Genomic DNA, 23,194 nt, shown 5'->3' with positions numbered 1-23,194 from the left:
GGTGCATCCCTATGAGTAGGAAGTCAAGCAAAGGAGGTAGGAGACCTGCATGGATGAGCAAGGAGCTCCTGGCAAAACTCAACCAGAAGAAGGAAGTCTACAGAAAGCGGAAAGGGGGACAGGCCACTTGGGAGGAATACAGAAACGTTGTCAGAGTATGCAGGGATGTGACGAGGAAGGCTAAGGCCCGTTTGGAATTAAATCTGGCAAGAGATGTCAAGGACAGCAAGAAGGGCTTCTTCAAATACATCAGTAGCAAAAGGGAAGACAAGGGAAAATGTGGGCCTGCTGCTGAATGGGGTGGGTGCCCTGGTGACGAAGGATGCAGAGAAGGCAGAGTTACTGAATGCCGCCTTTGCTTCAGTCTTTACTGCTCAGGCCAGCCCTCAGGAACCCCAGACCCTGGAGGCAAGAGAGAAAGTCTGGAGAAAGGAAGACTTTCCCTTGGTGGAGGAGGAGTGGGTTAGAGATCATTTAAGCAGACCTGACACCCACAAATCCATGGGCCCTGATGGGATGCACCCACAAGTGCTGAGGGAGCTGGCAGACGTTATTGCTAGGCCCCTCTCCATCATCTTTGAAAGGTCCTGGAGAACAGGAGAGGTGCCTGAAGACTGGAAGAAAGCCAATGTCACCCCAGTCTTCAAAAAGGGCAAGAAGGAGGACCCAGGGAACTACAGGCCAGTCAGCCTCACCTCCATCCCTGCAAAGGTGATGGAGCAGCTCATCCTGGAGGCCATCTCCAAGCATGTGGAGGGAAAGAAGGTGATCAGGAGTAGACGGCATGGCTTCACCAAGGGAAAATCATGCCTAACCAATCTGATAGCCTTCTATGATGGAATGACTGGCTGGGAAGATGAGGGGAGAGCAGTGGATGTTGTCTGCCTTGACTTCAGCAAGGCTTTTGACACTGTCTCCCATAACATCCTCATAGGGAAGCTCAGGAAGTGTGGGCTAGATGAGTGGACAGTGAGGTGGATTGAGAACTGGCTGAATGGCAGAGCTCAGAGAGTTGTGATCAGCGGTGCAGAGTCTAGTTGGAGGCCTGTAGCTAGCGGTGTCCCCCAGGGGTCAGTACTGGGTCCAGTCTTGTTCAACTTCTTCATCAATGACCTGGATGAAGGGACAGAGTGCACCCTCAGCAAGTTTGCCAATGATACAAAACTGAGAGGAGTGGCGGATACACCAGAGGGCTGTGCTGCCATTCAGAGAGACCTGGACAGGCTGGAGAGGTGGGCGGAGAGGAACCTCATGAAGTTCAGCAAAGGCAAGTGCAGGGTCCTGCACCTAGGGAGGAATAACCCCATGCACTAGGACAGGTTGGGGGTGGAAAGCAGCTCTGCCGAGAAGGACCTGGGAGTGCTGGTGGACACCAAGTTAAGCATGAGGCAGCAATGTGCCCTCGTGGCCAAGAAGGCCAATGGTATCCTGGGCTGCATGAGGAAGAGTGTTGCCAGCAGGTCAAGGGAGGTGATTCTCCCCCTCTGCTCAGCCCTGGTGAGGCCACATCTGGAGTACTGTGTCCAGTTCTGGGCTCCCCAGTACAAGAGGGATGTGGCACTACTGGAGCAAGTCCAGCGAAGGGCTACAAAGATGATTAGGGGACTGGAGCATCTCTCTTATGAGGAAAGACTGAGAGAGCTTGGCCTGTTTAGCTTGGAGAAGAGAAGGCTGAGAGGAGATCTTATCAATGTGTACAAGTATCTGAAGGGAGGGTGTTGAGAGGATGGGACCAGACTCTTTTCAGTGGTGCCCAGTGACAGGACGCGAGGTGTGACAGAGCACTGGAACAAGTTGCCCAGAGAGGTTGTGGAGTCTCCTTCTCTGGAGATATTCAAAACCTGCCTGGACACGACCCTGTGCAACGTGCTCTAGGTGACCCTGCTTGAGCAGGGGGGTTGGACTAGATGATCTCCAGAGGTCCCTTCCAACCTCAGCCATTCTGTGATTCATGAAGGAAGTGAGACAGACTCAGCAGCAGAATTCAGCCATTCACTGTATCACTTAATTGTGCTAATGATGAAGCTATTTGTATTTCTCTCCCTAATGCCCTGCTTCTTGGAGTGCCCACCTTTTCTATCTACACAACGACAAGGCCAACCACTTCATTAACCCCCCAGCACACTGGCTCCCCTCCAGCTCCAGATGAGGCAGCCCCCTCAGAAGAAATAGCATTTGACTATGTAAGTTAACACCAGTGTAAAACAGCCAACAGAAAAACAGCCAGCTAGCCATCACACAACAGCAGTTTAACATTTCCCACATGCTCCTTCTCAAACTTTTCCCTTACCAACCTTTGCTACAGCAATATATGGGCAAAAACCAAACTATGACATGCAAAATTATGCCATTATCAGTTTCCTGCCTGTCTCTGGGCATGCCAGAGGGAATGAATTACGCAGTCGTTTCTTGTCTCAGACTCTGTGGAGTTCCCAAAGACTTTAAGTATCTACCACACCCACCATTTGAGCTGGGGAGGTTCTGCAAGAAGGAGCTACGCTTTGTGTACGGATGTCGGCTGGGAGCAGCCGGCTGCAGTGTGTAACTGAATGAACAACAGAAGACTGGCCCGACTGGTCTGTAACTGGCTTATACAGTTCCACTCTAAGGAGCCAAGACATCATAAAATGTAAAGTGCAGTTATAGCCAGAAGAACAACAGTATAAAGATGGCACTTCTGTCTTTAACAAATCTCTTCTGTGTGCATTTCCTCCTATCTGTTTATTTTACTGACAAAAAGCCTCCACAGATTCACGCTGTGTTTCACTCCTCTGCAGAGGAAGTGAGATCAATTTTTAATTTTTTTTAAAAACACACATCCAAAAAACCAAAAACAAACCACAACCCAATTGCAGTATCCTTATTGCTAACAGTGATGCACAAATCCATGTGGACTTTCAGGTCCAGTGTTGAACGGAAAGAGAGAGTGGAGGGGGATAAAAAAGCAAGCCTCTTTTTATTCAGATTTCTTGTTAGAAATATCTATCAAGTCACTGAAAAACACATATATGGAATCACACATTGCCATTATATTGAGAGGAGAACTGTAATTTTAAGAGACAATTTTACATTAATCTGGAGAATATCAATAAAAACTAACAGTATCAGTTAATCATAGTATTGATCCACGCTAGTGATAGCCACATCAACCACACAGACTTGAATCTGAAGAACCCTTTTATTACAGTTATTACATTCATGCAGACTCTTATAACTACTGTATCACTTATGCTATGAGTTTCAGAGTGGTACCTTGTTTTGCATTTTATTTAATTTTTAGAGTGACACTGTAGGAATTCTTTATCCCTTTTAGAGATTAACCCACATGCTTCACATGCAACAATCAAAACTGTACGAATCAGTCAGCATTACCAACTACTGTCTTTTAACTCAGTTTATTCCCACATTTTCTTCTGCCATAAAACACCAGCCCAGAGAAGCCCCTCACAAGCCTTCCAATTATCTGACAAGCTAATGCTCCAGCTGACCCACAGCAGCAACCAGTCAGTCAATACCGATTCATTCGATGGACAAAGGGTTTTAATAGCCATGATCTGTTACAAGCGACTTGAACCAGAAATAGTATTTTCTTTTACCAGCACCCTGGAGCATCGTATTTCATTTTAAGAGGGATGTTCCGTCTGCTTAGAAGTTGCTTTACTTCTGACTACCAGGGAAAACTGCTTTAAAAAGAGCTCCTTGGAATAACACTGAATTTTTGTCTGGGAAGATAGCCATACTTTTGACTCATTGCTATTCTTCTCTGGCAGAACAGCTAATCAGAGATTTGACTGCTTGTCCTCACAGTCTCTGCAATCTATTATAAGGACCATTTAGAAGTTACTTCTCAAATTCAGTATAAGCTAACTCCATCACAGAGAATGCAAAGTTCTTGACCTCGCTGATGGAAGGACTAGAATAAGACAGGAATTCAATTAGCACAAATTTAACTGACTAAAGGCAAGAAAAGAAAGGTTTTTAACACTTGCAGAACTGACAGCAATCTATACTTCATATGCAATTTCCTCATTCATGCAGATAGCCATGTAGCCCTACCATTTAAATTGCTTGCAGTGGATTTACACACATTAGGATCTATAATGAGGAGAGAAGAAAAGAAAAGCAATGCAGACTTGCAAAGTATATCTTAGGGCCTCATTCTATACCCACTAGACCAGATTAGAAAGGCAGGAGCTAAGGAATTACTCTTTTCTGGAGGATGAACAAGTAATACATTGGCAAAACATGGACTTCAACCAGAGAATTGCAGGAGGATGTGGGACGGCTGCATATTTAGGATCTGAGGCTGACATAGCATGTAATAACAGACTAAGGGAAAACTTTAAAGGTCCAAATACTTCAAGCAAGCCAGTGCCTTGTAAGCATCTCATTTTGATGACCTTAAAGAAAAACAGGCATTGAATATGTTAACCTGTTAAAACACAGTTGGAAACTGCTGAGACAATGATGTTCATAATTAGGATTAATCCGTGTGCAAAATAAGGACACAAACAATGCAGTGCAGTAGGGGACAGAGAAGGAAGACTGGGAATCGAGTGGTCTGGTTCACACACTCCTCGCTCTATCACAGGCTTCCTACAGGACCCCAGAGGCCAGTAAATATCGTAATACAAGAGCTAGTGTTTTAAAAACATTTTAAAGAATATTCTGAGAAGCTATGATATACATGAAGGAATGGCAGACATTACGGAAGTGGCTTTTTTCAGAGGAAGGCTGAGAAGTATAATACTGGGAAGAAGAGCTTTCTACTAAAGGAAGGAACATTTCTGAATTTCTTTCCTTCCGCTTTGCCAGTATACTTCCCTTTGCATCTTAGGCTATTGTGTATTTATGTTTTGCTTCCTAAGAAAAAAATTAAAAGAATGAAAATGGGCAAAAAGCAAGTCATGCTGATTTCTACATTCAAGATACATAAATATATATACTGCTTAAACAGAAACAGTTCCTGTATCAATTGCAAAATATACATACGATGACAAAAAATGTATGCAGAATACAGTCTTTGTAACTGCACAAGAGAAAATACTACATGTGGTTTAAAAATTATGAAAAAGTACCAACGTAAAAGAATATATATATATATCCTATACTAGAAATTCTTATTTTCTTACAGAAAATCAGAGACCATCTCTGATCTATGCCTGAAGAAACTGAAAGACAGAAGGGTGCCCTTTAACAGCAAATATTCTTCCTTACATTACTGCCACCTATAAAATTATTCTAGGTCCCACTGTTGCAAGTCCCTATCACCATAGCACATTGCAGTGCTTAAGCAAAAAAACACTTCCATTTCTTCAAATGTAAGCACAAGTCAGAACAATTTAAAATTGCTCATACTTGAATCTCGAATTCAAGAGTTGCTGCCTAGAAACCTAGGCTCAGATTGTGCAAGTTTAAAATGTATGAGAAAACAGGATGGGCTGAGCCTTAATTCATATGAATATTTCCCTGCTAGTTAAAATGATTTTTAAAAAGTATTTCCTTGGCTATCAGCAAATTTAAGCAGTTTGGAGTATGTTTGAATCTGGTTGTAGAGTATTAAGACTTCTGCAAAAGATAACCTACCTGATTCTAATGGTCACAGCCTGCAAAGAGGATGACTTTCCAACTCCAACTTCCCTAACAGAATTCCTTTTCTGATCCTTAAGTAACAAAAAGTTCTACTCTCTCAGAAGATGAAAATATATAAACCGAGTCCTACGCTTGTAGTCCTGATTTTAACTGCAAACAGAAGTTGACTTTCCAAAAAGCTTTTGTCCGGTCCTTTGCAAAAGAAATCAGAAGTACTACTCAGGGAACTTTTGGCATGAACGTCTGCTACAGTCTACACCAAGGCAAAAATTCAATAAAAATCCACTAGAAATCCAAAGTCTAGGGAACTTCCTGGGCCTTCAAGGAAGAAGTCCACAATACAAAATCAAATCAAACAATCAATAACTTTCTTGTACTTTCACAGTTCCCTTGATGCGCATTTCTCACAATGTTTTGAAGACAAGTAAAAAAAAACATAAAAACACTTTTGAACAAAGCTCTACTTAACAAGAGGCAGCTTTAACCCAGATATGTGCAACTTTGACTAAAATAAAGAATAACAAAAGATTCCTGTACCTAAAATTTTGAACAAAATCAACAGATTCATGATTACAGATAAAATGTGCAGCTACTTAGCAGAACACCTACAAGGGTGCTGCTGGCCCTACTGTTCTGTCCAATTAAGAAATCTCAGAACTAAAGCATTAAATTTACTATCATGCAACAGCACCTTTTTATTTTTTATTTATTTATTTTTTTTTTTCTACTCCACCACAAAGAATTCTACCTAATCAAACAAATCTTTGGATGTCAAATTTACCTTCATTCTATGTGATCTGTTTGTAAGCCCTGCTGGGCTATACATCTGGATATTACCATACCAGGAAAGCAGCTCTTCCGATAAGCACAGAAGTTCCTCTTCTTTGTGCAATGATCCATGGGACTTTAACAATGGATTTTTCACAGCAGCATAGCTTCAGGTTGGGAACCAGAAGTCATCCTTTAAATAAAAGTCCAAGTTTTCCAACTAAACTCCATTTTTTCCTTGGACAATACAGCTCACAGAAAATTTCTATAAGAAGATAGAGCTGCTTAAACACAGATAAAAAACACAAATTTCTGCTGAATTGATATGGTGAAAAAACAATTTCTCTACTTAAATCTGTCAGTGCTCTTGAGGGGTGGACTTTGACACTGAACAGTAGGAGGAAAAAGTTGCATTTAATTCATACTGAAAATGAAATTTGTGGCAGTTACAAGGACTAGTCACCTGAATTAGAAGTAAAATACAAAGCGTCACCTTGGAAAGCTTCCAACCTCAAAAATTAATCTGATTTGAGACAACAATTATCAGGAAATGTACTTTAAGGTACAGGAGCACAGGACCTTCTGCACATTTTCAGTATACACACATCTTCAAGGAATACAAATGAGAATCCAAAATTATGCACCTAGCTCTGAAACAGCAGAAAGTTGATTTTGTCCTAGCAATTTCCTCTTCTTCTGGCTATTGTTTGCTGAGCAGTATTTTTTTGTTTCATTTTACGTCAAGGATTGCTTCAATACTTGTGTTTCCCCACTTAGCATTTGTCAGGAGGCAGAACTAAAAGTACACTTTCCCAGTGCCTCTGCATAACCTCAGCTTACCAATAAGGTTTCCCACTGAAACACAGGGTGCTGTGTCCATATCTAGTCTCAAAGACTACACCTTGTTTGTACCTACAAGAAATGGACTGTAATAACTCACCATCCTGCCCAGAAGAAGCTCTTACAAGAATTCTAAATTGAGAAGATCCTTACTTGCTGTTAGCCCTAACTAAGGGAGGCACGGAGAAAAATCAGGGCATTAGAAGACGTTTTGTGGTTTTTTTGCAAGAAGGAATAAGAAAGTTGTTGTTTGTTTGTTTGTTTTAATGCCCCCAAGAGGAATACTGAAGCAGCACCTGCTGTGAAAAGTCTGCTTAGTATGGTAGCTGTTTTTTTCAGATAAAATCTCTGCATTAGAAACAGCAAGTTCCCAGACACTAGAAGATACTACTGGCATCTTTAGTAAAGATTCCAAGCTGAATTTCACTGTCAATTATTAAGAAATCTTCTGGCCTTATAAAACAGCACACAGGCAGCTGAACTGGCAATCTGTTAACTCACTATTTATTTCAGCCAACCATTTGCACACTGCTTTACTTCCCATCAGTCTTCTGTCACCTGCTGCAACAGAGAGGTTGGGGCAGTTGCGGCCCCAGCTCGTACCTGGAACAGGAGCAACAGATTAAGAATGAAGGTGCAATGAAATGGCTCTCTGAAGCCGCAGGTCATGACATCCAAAAACTTTCCCCAGACTTGCTGGTGCACCAAGAGATTCCCATCCTTCTACTACATCTTTCTGGAGTGCATGAGAAAAACTGTATCTAAACTATAGCTTACCGACTGCAGCTGCAATTATCCTCCTAAGAATAAAAATCATTATACTACACTGCCTGAAAGGGTCTATCCCTGGGTATTGTTGTTAGCCATTTCTCTATATCATATACAGCAGTATTCAGTACCATACGCTGACTGGGACAGCTGGTCGATTTTCCCTAAAGAGAAATAAAGCTCATTGCCTGCATACACAGAGGAATTAGCCCATCTGTGGCCCAGACTTTGTAGGCTGCTGCACCCCACTGGAAACTGTTAGGGCAAGCAGGGGGAACCAGCGGCTTGGCTGTGGAAACCAGATTCCTCACTACACTGCACACATGGGTACACTAGCAGATAGTACTCATCTTTCTGCTGGGACTTTTTCCTTCAAAAATTCTGCTTTAGAAGGAGGAAAAACTGCCTCCAGCAGTGCTTCAAAATAGTTCAGATTGCTAGCCTCTGTCCTTAGAGTTGGAAGATTTATTCTCTCCTTTCCCTACTGGGTTTCTGAGCTCTCCCATTCTTTGTGGGGAAGGCCAGTGCCTACGGCCCAGGCCCAGACTTCACAGAAGCCCTGCTCCTCCCTGCACCAAGGGGGCCCAGCAGGACCGGGGGGACGAGAGGCAATCTGAACCGTGGAGCCACGGCACAAAGGACTCGGCTCACACACAGCACCAGGCCCCCAGGGACGTGACAAAGAAGTCCTTTGCCACAGTTTCTGGCTCTGGCAGCTCCTGCCCGATGCCCTTTGCTGGCAGCCTCACAGGAGGCAAATTCACTTCACATTCAGAAGCACATTGTTTGGCATGCTAGGATTTTGGGAGAAAGTTTCTTCTAGAGTTGCTCCAAGTGAGAAAAAAGAAACAAAGCGACTTGCCCAAGGAGAGGGTCTTTCAATCAGAGAACAAGGGGATGAAATTAACCTCATTACTAGAAGGGGAAACTGCTACCTGTCTATCTACAAAAAGAAGGATGAGCTTTCTAACCACTCAGGTCACAAGGCAAGAGAGAAGAATCTTATTTTGCCTATGACTCAGAAAAGTTTGTAGCAAACTTCTTTGAGGAAGCTAAAACAACAACCTCCTCAAAATGCAAACCTGGCCCTGCAACACAGCTGAAAATTAGAGCATCATACTATCACAGCTCAGGCTGGGGTCTGAAATTTGACACAAATTTTGGAATTTCCCTCAAAAACCCTGTCAGGGCAGAGGCAGTTGGCTGGGCAGCCAGCCACTGCGCAGGCCAGAAGCCCGGGGAATTCCCTGGGGCAGGGCACTGCCGATGGGCCAGGGAAGGGCTGCCGGATTCGCTTCCTTGGCTGCAAGCAGACTGCCACAGTCTTTGTGAAGCTCTCTGAAGTTTAGCATAAAGAATAAAATGGATCAACAGATCATTAAACAAAAGAACTACAATAAAATAAACAGGACACAATGCCATCTTCATTATACCTAGCTATAGTAGCGGCACTTATCAGCAGCGTTGTATTTTAAGAACCCCATAATTGTATTTGGGGTCATCTCACACAGAGTAGACAGAGACACATGTCCTAGCACAGAGCAGTTTCACAATTCTAAAATAAGCTGTAAAAAAAAAATGAAATCAAAGCAGCATGAAAGAGCCCGAAGTCAAGGCAATAAGGTGAATACTCAAAGTGACCTGTGCATCATCTTCATGTCATGGAAGATGATTCACCACTGATCCAAATTAAATCAGCACAAGCAGGCCTGTGGGAGGAGCAAAGCTGTCACAAGCCCTGAAGCCTCCCATGTCCAAAGCTTATGAGTGGGACACAAGTGAACAACAGGAAGAGCTGTTCCGGAGGCTGTGCAGCACTTTTTCACTTGGTGCATTTCACATGCAAACACTGCCTCTCAATTCCTGCAGACTGAAGGTACTGAAGTAATTGAATTGCTGAGGTGACTGAGGGCTCCCTCTTCACTCCCACGACCAGGTGATTACGCCCTAGCTGTGGTGGCCACTGAGCAAGGTACCTGCTTCATCTGTGCATCTGACACAGCTCAAACCTCATTTAAGTGCGTGTATGTTTGTAAGCGGGACAGTAAAGGAAAAAAGCCCTCTTTTCTCAGCTTTTTTAATCACTTGCATCCCTTTTAAATACTAACCTTTGCCTGGATTTTCAGTATTTTACAGCAGTACCACATGGAAAGATACTGGCATGGATATGAGTGAGTGAGAGAGAGAGAGAGAGAGACTGATTTTTGAGAAGAGGTAAAGAAGAAAGTTTGGTGTACAAAATAAGAAACAGTAAAGAGGAAGGAGACCAGAAACTTTATTCTCTTGCACAGAATAGGGGCAAGAATGTTAGGATCAGACACATGCATATACACACCAAAACACATGCTTCAACCATCATCAGTAAAATATAACTATTTACAGGAAGTCAAATGGCAGTTAGGCAGTGACAACCATTGGCAGGAGGGGGAAAGTCTGGTTAGAAGGGCAGCAAGCCCTTCCGCCAAGAGAGCACCATGCAATTACTGACATCTGCAAAGGGCAGCCAGGACAATACGTCATGTGAAAATCATCCACCAAGTGAAAGACACGGGTAAAATAAGTTGCATGAGAAGGTTAAAGCAACAGCACCTTACTGAAGACAGCTCCATGTATTTCCAGGCCCAGGACCAGCTAAGATCTTCCCAGCACCAAATTAGGCCATAAGAAGGTTCATAATGATGCAGTGTGCTTAAAGGCCTACTAATCCATAGGGACTTGAAGGCGTGATGCGTAAATGGCATAGGATTCTCTCCTGAAAACATTCAGGAAAAACTTTTTAAAAAATTAATTATTCTGCCTCTGTCTAAACCTACCAACATCACTTTCTATGTGCAATCAAGGTCTACTAGGGTTGTGAAATCAGGAAAAAGTGCAAACAGAAAAAACCCCAAACAACCAGAAAGCCAAAAAACTCCCAGAAGTAAAGACATTAAGAGTATCAGGCATCAAAAGTACAACTCACTTCTTTGCTGTCCTTTACATAGGCCCATCAGTCAGGAACATTAGTAGTCTGTGCTCTCTAGTAGAAACTTTCTGATACTATAAAAACATTTCATCCCCTTGCTCTTTGTATTTGCACTACCCTTCTATTTCCAGAGGATATTTTCAATATGTATGCATTTTCACAGAAATAGTCAATGAAAACTTCAAATCCTACATTTAAAAAGGACTTTCCTAGACAGACAGCGTATTATGCAGCAAACAACAGATATCTTCTTGAAAAGATAAGGTGCAATTTGTTCTGCTTATTCCAACTACTATTCATTAAAGTTGAGATTTTTATTTAAAGGCTGATGCAAACAAATATGGCTGCATTCAGATTTCTTCAGTAATTTAAGGTAGCTTGTCAACCACTAAGTTAACTAGGAGTGTCATGTGGAGATGTACTTTGAAGAGCAACAAAACATGTGCAAATGACTCTCCAAATGACAGTAGCCCATTCTGAATGACAGCTCTCCTCTTCCAAAGTGAATAATGTGAAATGGCATGTAAATCTCCCCCCCTCCACCCACTTTTCACAAGTAAATCAACTTCTCTAAAAAAACATCCTTTCTTGGCTCAGTCAGGCTTTGGCCTCAACTGAAGTTGCTGAATGGTTCGAGTATATTCCAACTAATAAGGCTTTCAACCCTTGAGAACTTGCATTTCACTTCAAGTTAATCTTTGTTAGATGAGCTCCAGACATCACTAAAGCAGAGTGAACTGGTTGCATAAAACTTCAAGTTCAGTTCCTTGCGCCACTGGCCATGACAGTACTATAATAACTAATACATAAAATTGAAAATTCCGTATCTTCAGAACATCCCACACACTCCATGGAACAAATTCCTACTAATTAAAGATTGTTCTATGGGAAGAGTGGAAGAAGGGATGGTATATTCAAATACTTTGAAAGATAATTAATTGAATTTCTTTTTTTCAACCACCACTCAGTGGCCAGACAATAGTCCATATGAAACCATGCAATTTATTTTAAGGATGACATGCTGTACAGTCACATACATAGCATCATCCACAGATATCGGTAAAATCAAAAGAGAAAATACTAAATGAAACTAAATATGAACAGAAATGGAACAGACTTCCCTAGTTTTCATTGTGAAATGGAAAGAAACACAAAAAAGGAAAAAGGCAGCATTGAAGAGAATAAATGATTTAACACTGTCTTAGTAAGCAGAAGATTCAAGTTACACAGTGGAAAAAAATGTATTTCTGAAACTGTGTCCTCTTCAGTAGAGGACACTGAAATGATACCTTTGCAATCTCCAGGAGAGAGTACACTTAACACTTCAAACACTCAGACCCATTTTTTTTCTGATTCCAATATGCCATCTTTAGTTAAAGCAAAAACGTGTAGTGGCATGCGATGCCAGCTGCTCCCACATTTTAAAGACAGCTTTAGCACACAACCCTACGCAAGCAAACTGAGTTTTTGTACTTCGATTTCCTCATTTTATAATAATTATTACTGCCTTTAGATTACCAAGAGCAATTATGCCTGTCTTCATGAGCAAGATGATCACAGTTTGTGGTCTCAGCTTTAAGAGAATCCTGTCAAAATGCAAGCTAACATATTTGATTGCACATGAACTGGCCATCTTTTAACCTAGGCTTCCAACAGCCCTGAATACAGGGCCCAAGGTAACACTTGTAACATTTCTCAATTCTTCAAACTCAAAGCACGTTACAGTTACTGACAAAAGCTTTTTGTTTTCAAAACGCCCACCATATACAAAAGATAAACAAGAAAAAACAAAAGGGTATTAATCTCCCTGAAAATAACAATGCTTGACAAGAAAAGCAAGTTTGGAACAACACTCACCTACTGTTACATTGTTTTACACTCTTGCTTCTGCACAAATCTATCTGAGCAATTATTCTTCATTTAAGATGCTTTCTCATGTTCCAGAAAGTTGGCTTTAACAAGTTGCTATTGTATATTTAATAACATTTAGACCAAGAAAAGCAAATTATCTGTATTTTATAGTGAGCTGCAAGCTACTCAATATGATTCATTATACCACAGATTGTTTTAAGAGATGCTTCTTCAGCCTTATGCTATTCCAGTGCTGAATGGAGTTCATGCGCCCAACAAATAATTGCACAAAAACACGTTATAGCAGTACTTCACTGACTAGCATAATGCAGTTAGAATAAGAACACAATATCTTGCAACCAGCAGCCAGGAATTTGGCCTGTACAGCCCATCAGTACTGAATGAGGGCTATGTAAGCACTGATCTTTAGTGCATGTGCCTGGGTAAAACTTTATTGCCCGCACAGAGTGTCCTAACTTTAAAAGACTTTTTTTTCCCTCTATAATGATTCATAAAATGTACGTTTCCAGTAAAATCTCTTTCACATTAAATACCCCAGGTGTTAGGAATTTAAAACTTAACAGCACCTAATAAGCTCAAGTGGTTTTGCCTAGTGTTTAACCTCTTACCTAACATATAGTTGTCTTTCGCAGGAAGTACTGATTTAGGAGCCAACACAAGTTGCAACAAGGGAAATTCTGGCTAGACAGGGGGCAAAAAAAAAAAAAAAAGTTCACAGTGAGAGTGGTCAGGGAGACTGCAAAATCTCCATCCTTGGAGATACTCAAAACTCAGCCAGACAGGGCTCTGAGCAACCTGCTCTAACTCTGAAATTGAATTTAACTTTGAGGTCAGCCCAGCTTGAGCAGGGATTTGACCAGATACCCTCCTAAATTATTCCTTAATTCTGTGACAACATAGGTGACTTTCATAGGCACACAGGAAGTATATCCACACAAGATATCTTATTCTGTTTGCTGCTTTTCATATTATAGAAAAAGAAAATAGAGCATGAATGGATGCAGACACATAAGATCACTGTAGCTGAGGTAAGATGGACTGCACAGTTATAAAAGGAAGGCACCCATCATTTTGTTCAGTCTAACAGCAAGTCTGACTCTCACCATTAATAAACTGTTGTAGGAGCATATTCCCCACTTTAGCCCATCTAGGCATACAGCATGCCCTGAAAGCAACAAGTGGCAGAGAAACCTGTGCTTGCTGAACGTGATGCCGCACAGCTCTGGAATGCTTTCAGTTACCTAAAGTAGCAAGTAGTTTCGGGGAAGAGACCCAAGAACCAAAGGCAGATCAAGGCAAAGAAGGGGCCACATGACAAATTCAAGTGGTTGGGTCACACAGCTGGACTGGAGCTTTCAGTCCTAGCTCCTAAGACAGCTTGTTCATTTTTCAGTAGAACACCAGGCACAGCAAACACAACCCTTGGGCAGATTTTGAAAAGGTCATAGCTGACCAAGGAGCCACATCATGTTGAGAAAACATCTAAAGAAACAGTAGCTCCCACTAAGTTTTGAATTCAGAGGGAACCATCATCTCCTGCATGGGCAAGGACCTGCTGAACAGATAGTGAGTGGCACCTTGCTTCTCTGAGAGGCTGCATCAACCAGGCTGTGACATGCTCCTACAAGCTGACTTCATCTCTACTTTGGAAAAGAAAAATACATCTAGCACCTCACTGATGTTGAGGGAGCTGGCAACCTTCCAACTATGACCACCAGGTCTCTTTCCCATCTCAGCTGAGTGCTATAACCATTAGTCTTCTCCAGCCCCACTCTCCCAGAGTCAGCCCTCCTCTTTGCCATTCTCCTTCCAGCCTTTTGCCAAATTTTGACATCTTGCATGCCTGGATACATCACAGTCCAACTTAAGAATTGTGATGTAGCACGCTGCTTCTCATGACACTGAAATCCTTGGCAGATAAGAGCCAGCTCTGAGGCCGTGGGAGCCAGAGGTTCAAATACAGTCAGGCCAAGGAGGGCCTAGTCTCAGAGCTTCTGCTTCCTAAACCAAGGGTGCTAGCCACCAGGTCACTGTGCCATAGGTGGGCATCTGCATCGTTGTCATTAGTTCAGGTCAGAGAAGGCTTTTAGGTTTGACAAGAGCAGGCAACTACATTCTGAGGTAGGAGATTTAAACTGTTCCCAAAGGCTGTCAAAGATTCCTGCCTAAGTGCGTTTCGTTGTGCATCCCAATTCGGCATTTATCTGTCCCCACATGCAACAAGGAAACTCCAGCTGCGGTAAAGAGAACAGCAGCACCTAACTGATTATTGGCGCTGGTGACACAAAGTTCGATCAACAAACAAAACTAAACCAAAAATGTAGCATTCAAGGCACCATTCAAAAATGAAGAGAATGGAAGAAAAGTAGTTATACATCTTCTCCATTAAAGTTCTGAACCCACTGCCAACAATGAACCCATGCTTTCCCTCAAGTGATTGTGTTATGCATAGTGCTGGTGACAGAAGAATCCAGAGCAAGACTTTCTCCCTGAATCAGTACTAATTTAAGACATTTTTTGGAAGAACTTCCCAAAGACAAAGTGTTAAAGTGCAACTCAAATATTGTATCAGCAGTGTGAGAGAAAAAAAAAAAAAAAGAATATTCTCTTGCAAGCAAGTCCAAAACTAAGAGAAAACTCAAATCACAGCAAAAGTTTTCACACAGACTGCTTGAGACCTTTTATTCCTCAATCTCAGAGACACAGGTATAAATGACTGTTAAAAATATTAAAGACAACCTAATTTAAACTTTCAAACAAACTTCAAAAGAGAACAATAAATTCTCTCTAGGATGTTCTGCTGACTTTAAAAAAAATGTGTAAATTAGAACACATGAGCACTTTCTCATGAATGTTAATATAATCAAACTAAATCTAACAAACATGAAGGGAGAAAAACACTGTAAGCAACATATATATTGCTTACCTAGAAGGAATGAAAGTTCGGATAAACAGGAGTTTTATTGTGTGCTGGTGAGACAGACATAGATGTATCAACATTTTCAGAGTTTCACCACCAACATCCACCACCCCTTCAGTATGATTTAGGCCCTGAAGCACTTCTCTTCCTTTTGTAAACAGAGGTAATTCTGAAAAGGTTACCACATGTAGCTACTTCTTCATTTAGAGGAACCATGTGCTGTGCATTTAACTGAAGGTATCCTCAAGATCTTAGTGCTGTATCCCTTCTCCCACTACCTCAAGTCCATTTTCTGAGCTCCTCTCTCATCACCACTGACTCTATTATGATTGAAAGTTCACTGAAGCAAGAAGCATCACTAATATTTGTTTGGATAGTACCTAGCACACATTTTCAGGCTGTGAGAAACATGTAATTACTGCATTACAAATCCGGGGAAAAGAAATCCATCAGTTAACAAGGAATAACTTAAATTTATGATAGCAATTAATAGTTGATGGATTCAAATGCTTTCTGTAGGTGGCCCTTTAACATAAAAAAATAAGAAGTGCAAGACCTTCAAATAACTACAAGATCTTCTTTCCTAAGGAAACATATTATTATTAGAACACTGACATCTGTTCTTAGAAAATTTTAATGTGTCCGAACCCAGCTAATTAGTTGGCACAATTACCACAAAAACAACCGACAGGCAATCCAACAATACACTGGGAAGACATGAGACTCTGTACATCACTGACAACATATTGAAAATTAAATACCTCTTTATTGTCCCCGGAAGATCCAAACTGAATGGAATTTGATAGGACGATGCTAAAGTGTCATCCACGGCCTTGCTTATTTCCTGTAGCTCTCTCAAAGAAACACAGCCAAGCAAAGCAGTCAGCTCACAGTCATGAGACTGAATAAGCCTGTCTTGCTCTTCAATTTCTCTTCTTAATTGTTTATCTTTTGCTTCTAATATGGCCAGCCTTGCTCGGAGGTCTTCAATTTCTTTCTGCACAGAATGAAAATCTAAGTTTATTGATTAATCCCATCAAAGAAAAAGCTTTGTCCCTAGAAAAATAGAGTACAAGCCTCAAAAGTAGCGTGAATTAAGGTTGTCCAACACACTTCAACGCTAATATTGTTTCTGGCAGCTTATAATTCTAGCAAACTTTAACAGAAATTGTTAATACTTGATGAGAGTTTGCTGAATTTTCTCAGAAAATTTAGGCAAAAACATGGCTCTTTTTCAGTGCAATTTGGCTCTTTTTAGCACAATGTTAAAGGAAAAGAAATTCTTTTGCTGCCATGCAAAAATTCTTACATCTGTTGTATTTAGACACACTAGCACTTCCACAACCTGAGTCTCCCCACTTACATTTCAACACCAAATTTCAAGTTCCTGCTCCAGCATCAACTGCTACAGGCACCTTTTGCCTTTAAAAATATGCCAGTATTTCCTAAGTTACAAACTTAAAAAAAAAACGTGAATCTCAGCTGACACATAATAATAGAATCTTGTTACAGACTGGCAGCTAAAGTGATCCTAAAGTGAAGACTACAGTCCTGTTGCAAAAATATCCCTGCAATAGTTCCTCTAGGCTTCCAAAACAACATCACGCACAGGATGCAAGTGGTGGGTAACTGTCTGTCTTTCCAGTCCTTTTTATATTACTATTTAATTTCAACTGAAAACATTTATAAAATTACCCCCTTAACTTAAAATGACCAACACTTCAACCTCAAGTGCACTCATCCAGGCAGAAGTACAAACCTCGTGCATTATGATACAGATGTGTTACAAGAGCACATCCTAATTTTCCCTTGGAAACCCCAAAGAGAGGTTGCACCCATTAAAGAGAGCACTTACAGAAGGAGTCTGGGTTGCTGAGTTAATACAGTTACTTACTATATGGCCCTTGGCTCATTTGTCCCAGAATTTGAAAGTTGAGGAAAAAATTAAAGAAGGGAACTAGAGAAAAGCCTTGCTGTCTAAGTAGTTGAATGTCACACTGGAGAATTCAATTCTACTCCTACATTTCTTACGATCTCTGTGAAACTTTGCAAGCAACTTAAACTATTGTCTTCACATATAGCCACAAATTGAATGTTCACCATTTTTGGCACAACCAACAAGAAGGATCCCTGAGGTGCTATCTAAATACTCTCATCATAATTCTATGCTCTGACCATATTCAGTCCAGTAAAAGAGAAAAAAATTTTTTTGAGGTAAATAATTAGGCATTTCAAAATGAACATTATCATGGTTTTTGACAACAATTCACTTCTTCATTTTCTATCTGTAAAATAGCAATAAAAATATCCCTTTACCCCAAAGCAATGTTGCACAGAGAAAATTTAGTGGTTTTGAATCACTCAGATGCCATGTTGATTAATGCTGTAAAGAGAGCCCATTCACAAATGTATAAATCTGTATCCAAAAGAGGGTTTAAGTGGCATACAGAGAAAAGGTTGTGGGGCTGAATACTGAATAACAAAGATAAAATGGTACTCTGGTATCCAAACAAGCACCTTCCATCTTCAGCAATGTACGAGACAGGGATCCAGGGGAAAAAAAAAAGGCGTATGTAATATATCATATAATTAAAGATTTTCATAACACACACATACTATGCACAGATAACTTCCTTTGCTTTGTGAGTGCTTCACTTTGAAACCTTAACATTCTTTCAATGTTTAAAATGTAATCTAAGTGAAGTTTACTTTACTAATGCTCACTTTTTAAAAAAACGTATTTTCAGGTTTGCAGCACTGCAACAAGCTCCCCAACTCTCCATTAGTACTACTTAAAACAAGAAGAAACAGTCCTTGCACCTTTGAGCCCTGGCTCAAAGAATTCAACTTGTATTAGTGCTGTGCACTAGATGCATCAATTATTTTCTTCCTTTTTTTTTTCTTTTAGATTTAGCTACAAGAGAACAGAGTGGCCCATGTTTCAACTCACGGGCATTTGTCAAGGAGATAAAGGTCAGCAGGCCAAAAACATCAGTTTTGTTTCTTTCAGTCTCAAATCAGGCTTTTAGTGTGCACAAAGGACAATTCTGTCCCTGTATTGCTGGTTTGGGAATACTGCCAAGATCTTAACAGGCCCTACTTAATACAAAGACCTTCATATTCTTTGAAAATGTTGTAATTGTAATCACTACAATAAGCAGCCTGCATGGGAACAGAAAGGAAGATGAACAGACTTTGATTTTTACAACACACTTTTCATACTGAAATGTTTTTACAACATAAATAGGTACCAGAAGCACAGAACTTTTATGCACAGAGAGAAAGCTACTCTGCTTGGGAATACTTCACAGGCATTCTTGGGGGAATGGAAATTTTAGCCAGTAAACTGGAATTCTCTCTCATTCTTTTCCAGAAATGCCAAGAAGCCTTTAATGTGCTCTTGGTCAGGCTCCAGAGACAGATAAAAAGGACTTAAAGTCTCAGCATGGAGCAACAGATGGTAATTGGCTCACTAACCATAAGCTGGAGTTTTACTACGTGGATTTGAATTTAAACTGAGATTTCTAACATGACAGCTAATCACTACTGATTGTAAACCTCTAACTTCAGCAATGGGCTGCTGCTGTCCACAAAGCAGAGGCTGCAGTAGAAACATTAATACACAAATTTTAGGTAGCCACAGGCTTTCTCCAGTCACTGAAGGCAAACAGAGAACTGAGAGGAGAGAAGAGAACTGAGAGGAAGAAAGGGAAAGTAAGGGAGAAAAAAAATTCATTTCCAATCACATGAGATTTTGGGCAGAAGCAATCCTTACGGCATACTGGGAGCCCATTGCAAATCAGCCTTCTCCAGAATCTAGAGTTCATGGTCATTTTGATCATGCCATGCTCGTATACGGCATTCATGTACAATAGTATGGAGAATTTGTCTCTAGTATCACTATTCAGAAATAAAAATTCTCCTGGATTAAGTACAGAAATATTAGCTGGCATAGGACTTTAAGTATAGCAGTTTTCATTGGAATAACTTAACATGGTTGCCTGGATGTCTAGATCACCAGAAATAGTTGATAATTGACATTGATAAGGTTAAACTAGACAATGTCTGCTCTTACACACCGATGAAATAAATCCAAACAATGCAAAGGTGATGAATAGGATGGAAAGACATTTCTTGATCTAAGTAAGACTTTAAATCCATCATCTAAGATGATCTTTTCCATTTCTTTCTTTCTTTCTTTATATACATACATATATATATGTATATGTATGCAGGTATGTACACACACACACAGATTATTATACTGGCAGATCCACAAAAGGAAGAAAAGTATAAAAATAATGAGATTTCAAGAAAAGACCACAGGAATAAAGAAAACCAGACCTTACCACTAGTTCTCTAAGATGTCACATTGCCAAGTGTGATCACTAGAGGTAGAGGTAAGACTTCTACTAGAAAATAAACTGAGATTTCTGAAGAACAGTGAAAAGAAAGAGTTAAATAATGCTTAAAAGACTTGCACATTTCAATTTGGCCAGAAGCCACCTTAAAAACATTACATTTGCCAATCATTACCACATTGTGACATCATGTGTCAATGTAAAGTTATTGCTGGCAAGTGCTGACTTTTCCATGATGACTGCTGCATCCTCATGAAAGGTAAAGCTGGTAAATCCCATATTGATAATCAAATCTATTCAGAACTGAATGGGACATTGTTTCCTTCAAAAACACTTTTTGTCTTCAAATAAAAACTTCTGAAGATCAGTGAAATTAAAAAATGGCAAATTAGAACAGAAAGAGCACACTTAAAAACCTAACGAGGAAAGTTAAAGCATGCACACAATCCACTGAGCTTTCCAGTTCTGCTTTTCTGTAATGAGATTAAGACAGCTCCTGCAGCTGCCATCTCCAATCATCACTTAGATTATCAGCTGGATTACAGCCAAGGCTTTAATTGCTACACAGAAGCAAAGTCACTATTACAATAAGTTTATTTAATTCTGCCTGACAGCTTACAAGCTTTTCCCCCTGCAGCACTAGTTCTTATAGACAACTTTGCAGTCCTGTTACCTGTAACCATTTCTTTTCTTGAAAAAGCTGGTTTCGTTTTGTGGCCGAAACCTGAATCCTCTCTTGGTAGGTAGATCGCAAAAGTTTATGTTCATTTTCTTGCCAGAGCTGGGTTTCTTCATTTCTAACCCTTTGAAAAATGACAAAAACTAAAAATCAGTGTTATCACTGGGTACCTACTTCTCAAAGATTAAAGAGAAAAGAATGTTATATGCTACCTTCAGAGTCATAACAGTCCATCATCAGAGTAACGATCATATCTGAAATAGATGCACAGCTAGAGAACAAGAGGTTTTCCTTGGCATATCTTCCTTTATTATATCAAACATTTACACTGTTTTTACAACATGCTCAAGAAAGAAAAAGGAAAACTTGTATAGCTTCAGGCTTCCCCCAGCTACTTCATTTTTCAGAAATTTATCCATCACTGCCTTGAAAGAGGCAAAACTAAGGAGTGTAATTTCTATCAATATAGAGAAAAATCTCTTTTAAACAGAAGTTTAGAAACTTGCCAAAGCCATTTTTGCAGCTTCTGTCAGTTTTTCGAGCTCACACTAGAGATCATCTGGAGTGTTTGCTCCATGATGCCAAATTTTACTTCACTTTTCCACAGTGAGTTCTTTCAAAATCAAATCTCACAGTGGTCGGTACAGCCCTCAGCTGTAAATCTTTACATGATTGGACCCCAAGGTAATCAGTCCATTACATTGTGTCGAGTTTCTGATCAACCTCTCAAAATGCACCTGCAAACAATGCAAACCTATTTTCTCATGCACATTTCTGCATGAGGGCATGTGCAATTGCACAAATAATTGCATTTCTGTGTCCGTATCTACAGACACGTAGATGTATTTCCATGGAAAGGGTAAAGACGCATTTCAGTATCTTGTTTAAAAAAAAAAAAAAAAAACACCTTTCTCTCAAATGAAGGACATTTTTGAAGCATGGCTTCCCATCACAATCTTGCAAAATAAACACATTCATGCCACGTACAAAACATGCATCACAAGTCTGGTTTTAACATGACTAATCACACAATTATGATCTCCATGCACAGATGTTTATCAAGTGCATAGAACAAGAGATTCATGTCTTTTCTGCAGAACACATGCATATTTTACTTCCTCCCTATGGGCTGAAGAGCACACTAAAAACAAAAGCAACAAAAAAACCCAAGTTCTAACATAAATGGCATTAACACTTGAACAAAATGGATGTGATGACTATGTATCAGTATTTCTGCAATAACAAAATAGAACAAAGAGCCATCTGTGTGGGGGGTGCCAGGCCATCACCATGTATGTGCCCTACAGTCATTACAGATCATTACGACTTCAACCAACCGCAATTCCCTCTGCAGCAGCTCTGAAGCATTCCTGTGTTAGTAAGAGCTGCACCTTTTGGAGAGCTATGTGCAACAGAAATTTCTGACTGGCTGATGAAAAATTGAGGAATGTTCCATGATAAACAAAGGTTATTCTCAGAAGCTCCTTGAAAATCAAACGTACCCCTATCTACTTGGCAGTTAGGAAACAGAAACGTGATCTCTGATCTCACCAAACCCGTGTGCCTATGCTAAACATTGCTTGTATCAGCTGCCCACAATATCCCATGCTGACACTTAATGTGCCCACCTAAAATCTCTTGTCTCATGATTTAATAGCGCAAAACAAAAGCAGGACAAGAATTTGAGTCTTGTGTGTTAAACAAATAACCCACCAAACACACTTTTCATTGTAAAAGTTCTTCAGCATGAAGAAGGACAGACTGGCCTGACTACAGCAAAATTGCAATGTTCTAGCCTTTTGGGGCATGTCTGACTCATCTTTTTCATTTTCCAGGGGAAAAAAAGATCTTGGATATCTTCTTTTTGTTCTGATTCAGAATGAAAGCAAAGACAGAAACCTACAAATTCTCCATGAAGAAGTAGCCCTGCTTTCTATTCTGTCCTGCTTACAAATACTGCTGGAATAGAAACATTTTAAACATCCCCATCAAAGAGAAAGGGTATGCTCACTACATCAATAGAAGGGCCAGACTGCAGACAAAGTGGTGTCAAACACAGTATCTCTAATGATATTTCTCTAATGAGGAAAAGAAGGGGTGACACAGTAACAACAATAGTCAAAGTCTAGCTCAAAGACAGGAGTGCAGGCAAGGCAGAAAGGTGAACAGTAAGAAGATAATCATCTGACCCTGAAGAATGGCACTGCTCTTAGACCTGTGCAAAGAAAAGAACTACAGATACAACCACCAGAGGAACAGGAACAGTTTCATAAATGTATATATTATATAAATAAATAAATATTTTAAGCAGGCTGCATATTTTAAGGATGCTTAGTGAATCAATTTCTATGACATTAAAAAAAACACTGCCTCTAAGGCCAAAAACATTATTACAAATTAATGCATAGAAGGAACACATCTTAATGGCA

The 23,194-nt window shown here is 40.3% G+C and overlaps 1 protein-coding gene across 1 annotated transcript in view; it reads right to left on the bottom strand.

Moving 5' to 3' along the window:
- The window catches only part of DISC1 (DISC1 scaffold protein), a 206,700-nt gene that overhangs the window by 135,914 nt on the left and 47,592 nt on the right, over positions 1-23,194 (bottom strand). Inside the window, exons 5-6 of the mRNA XM_067294574.1 lie at positions 20,760-20,889; positions 16,487-16,722 (exon numbers count right to left, since the gene is read on the bottom strand). Of these exons, the coding sequence (XP_067150675.1) occupies positions 16,487-16,722; positions 20,760-20,889 (366 nt within the window). The remainder of the gene's footprint in view (positions 1-16,486; positions 16,723-20,759; positions 20,890-23,194) is intronic.

The sequence above is a fragment of the Apteryx mantelli genome, chromosome 3 (assembly GCF_036417845.1).
Source record: "Apteryx mantelli isolate bAptMan1 chromosome 3, bAptMan1.hap1, whole genome shotgun sequence".
NCBI classification, from domain to species: domain Eukaryota; kingdom Metazoa; phylum Chordata; class Aves; order Apterygiformes; family Apterygidae; genus Apteryx; species Apteryx mantelli.
The sequence above is the reverse complement of the archived record's forward strand: the minus strand, read 5'-3'. Positions and strand labels throughout refer to the sequence as shown.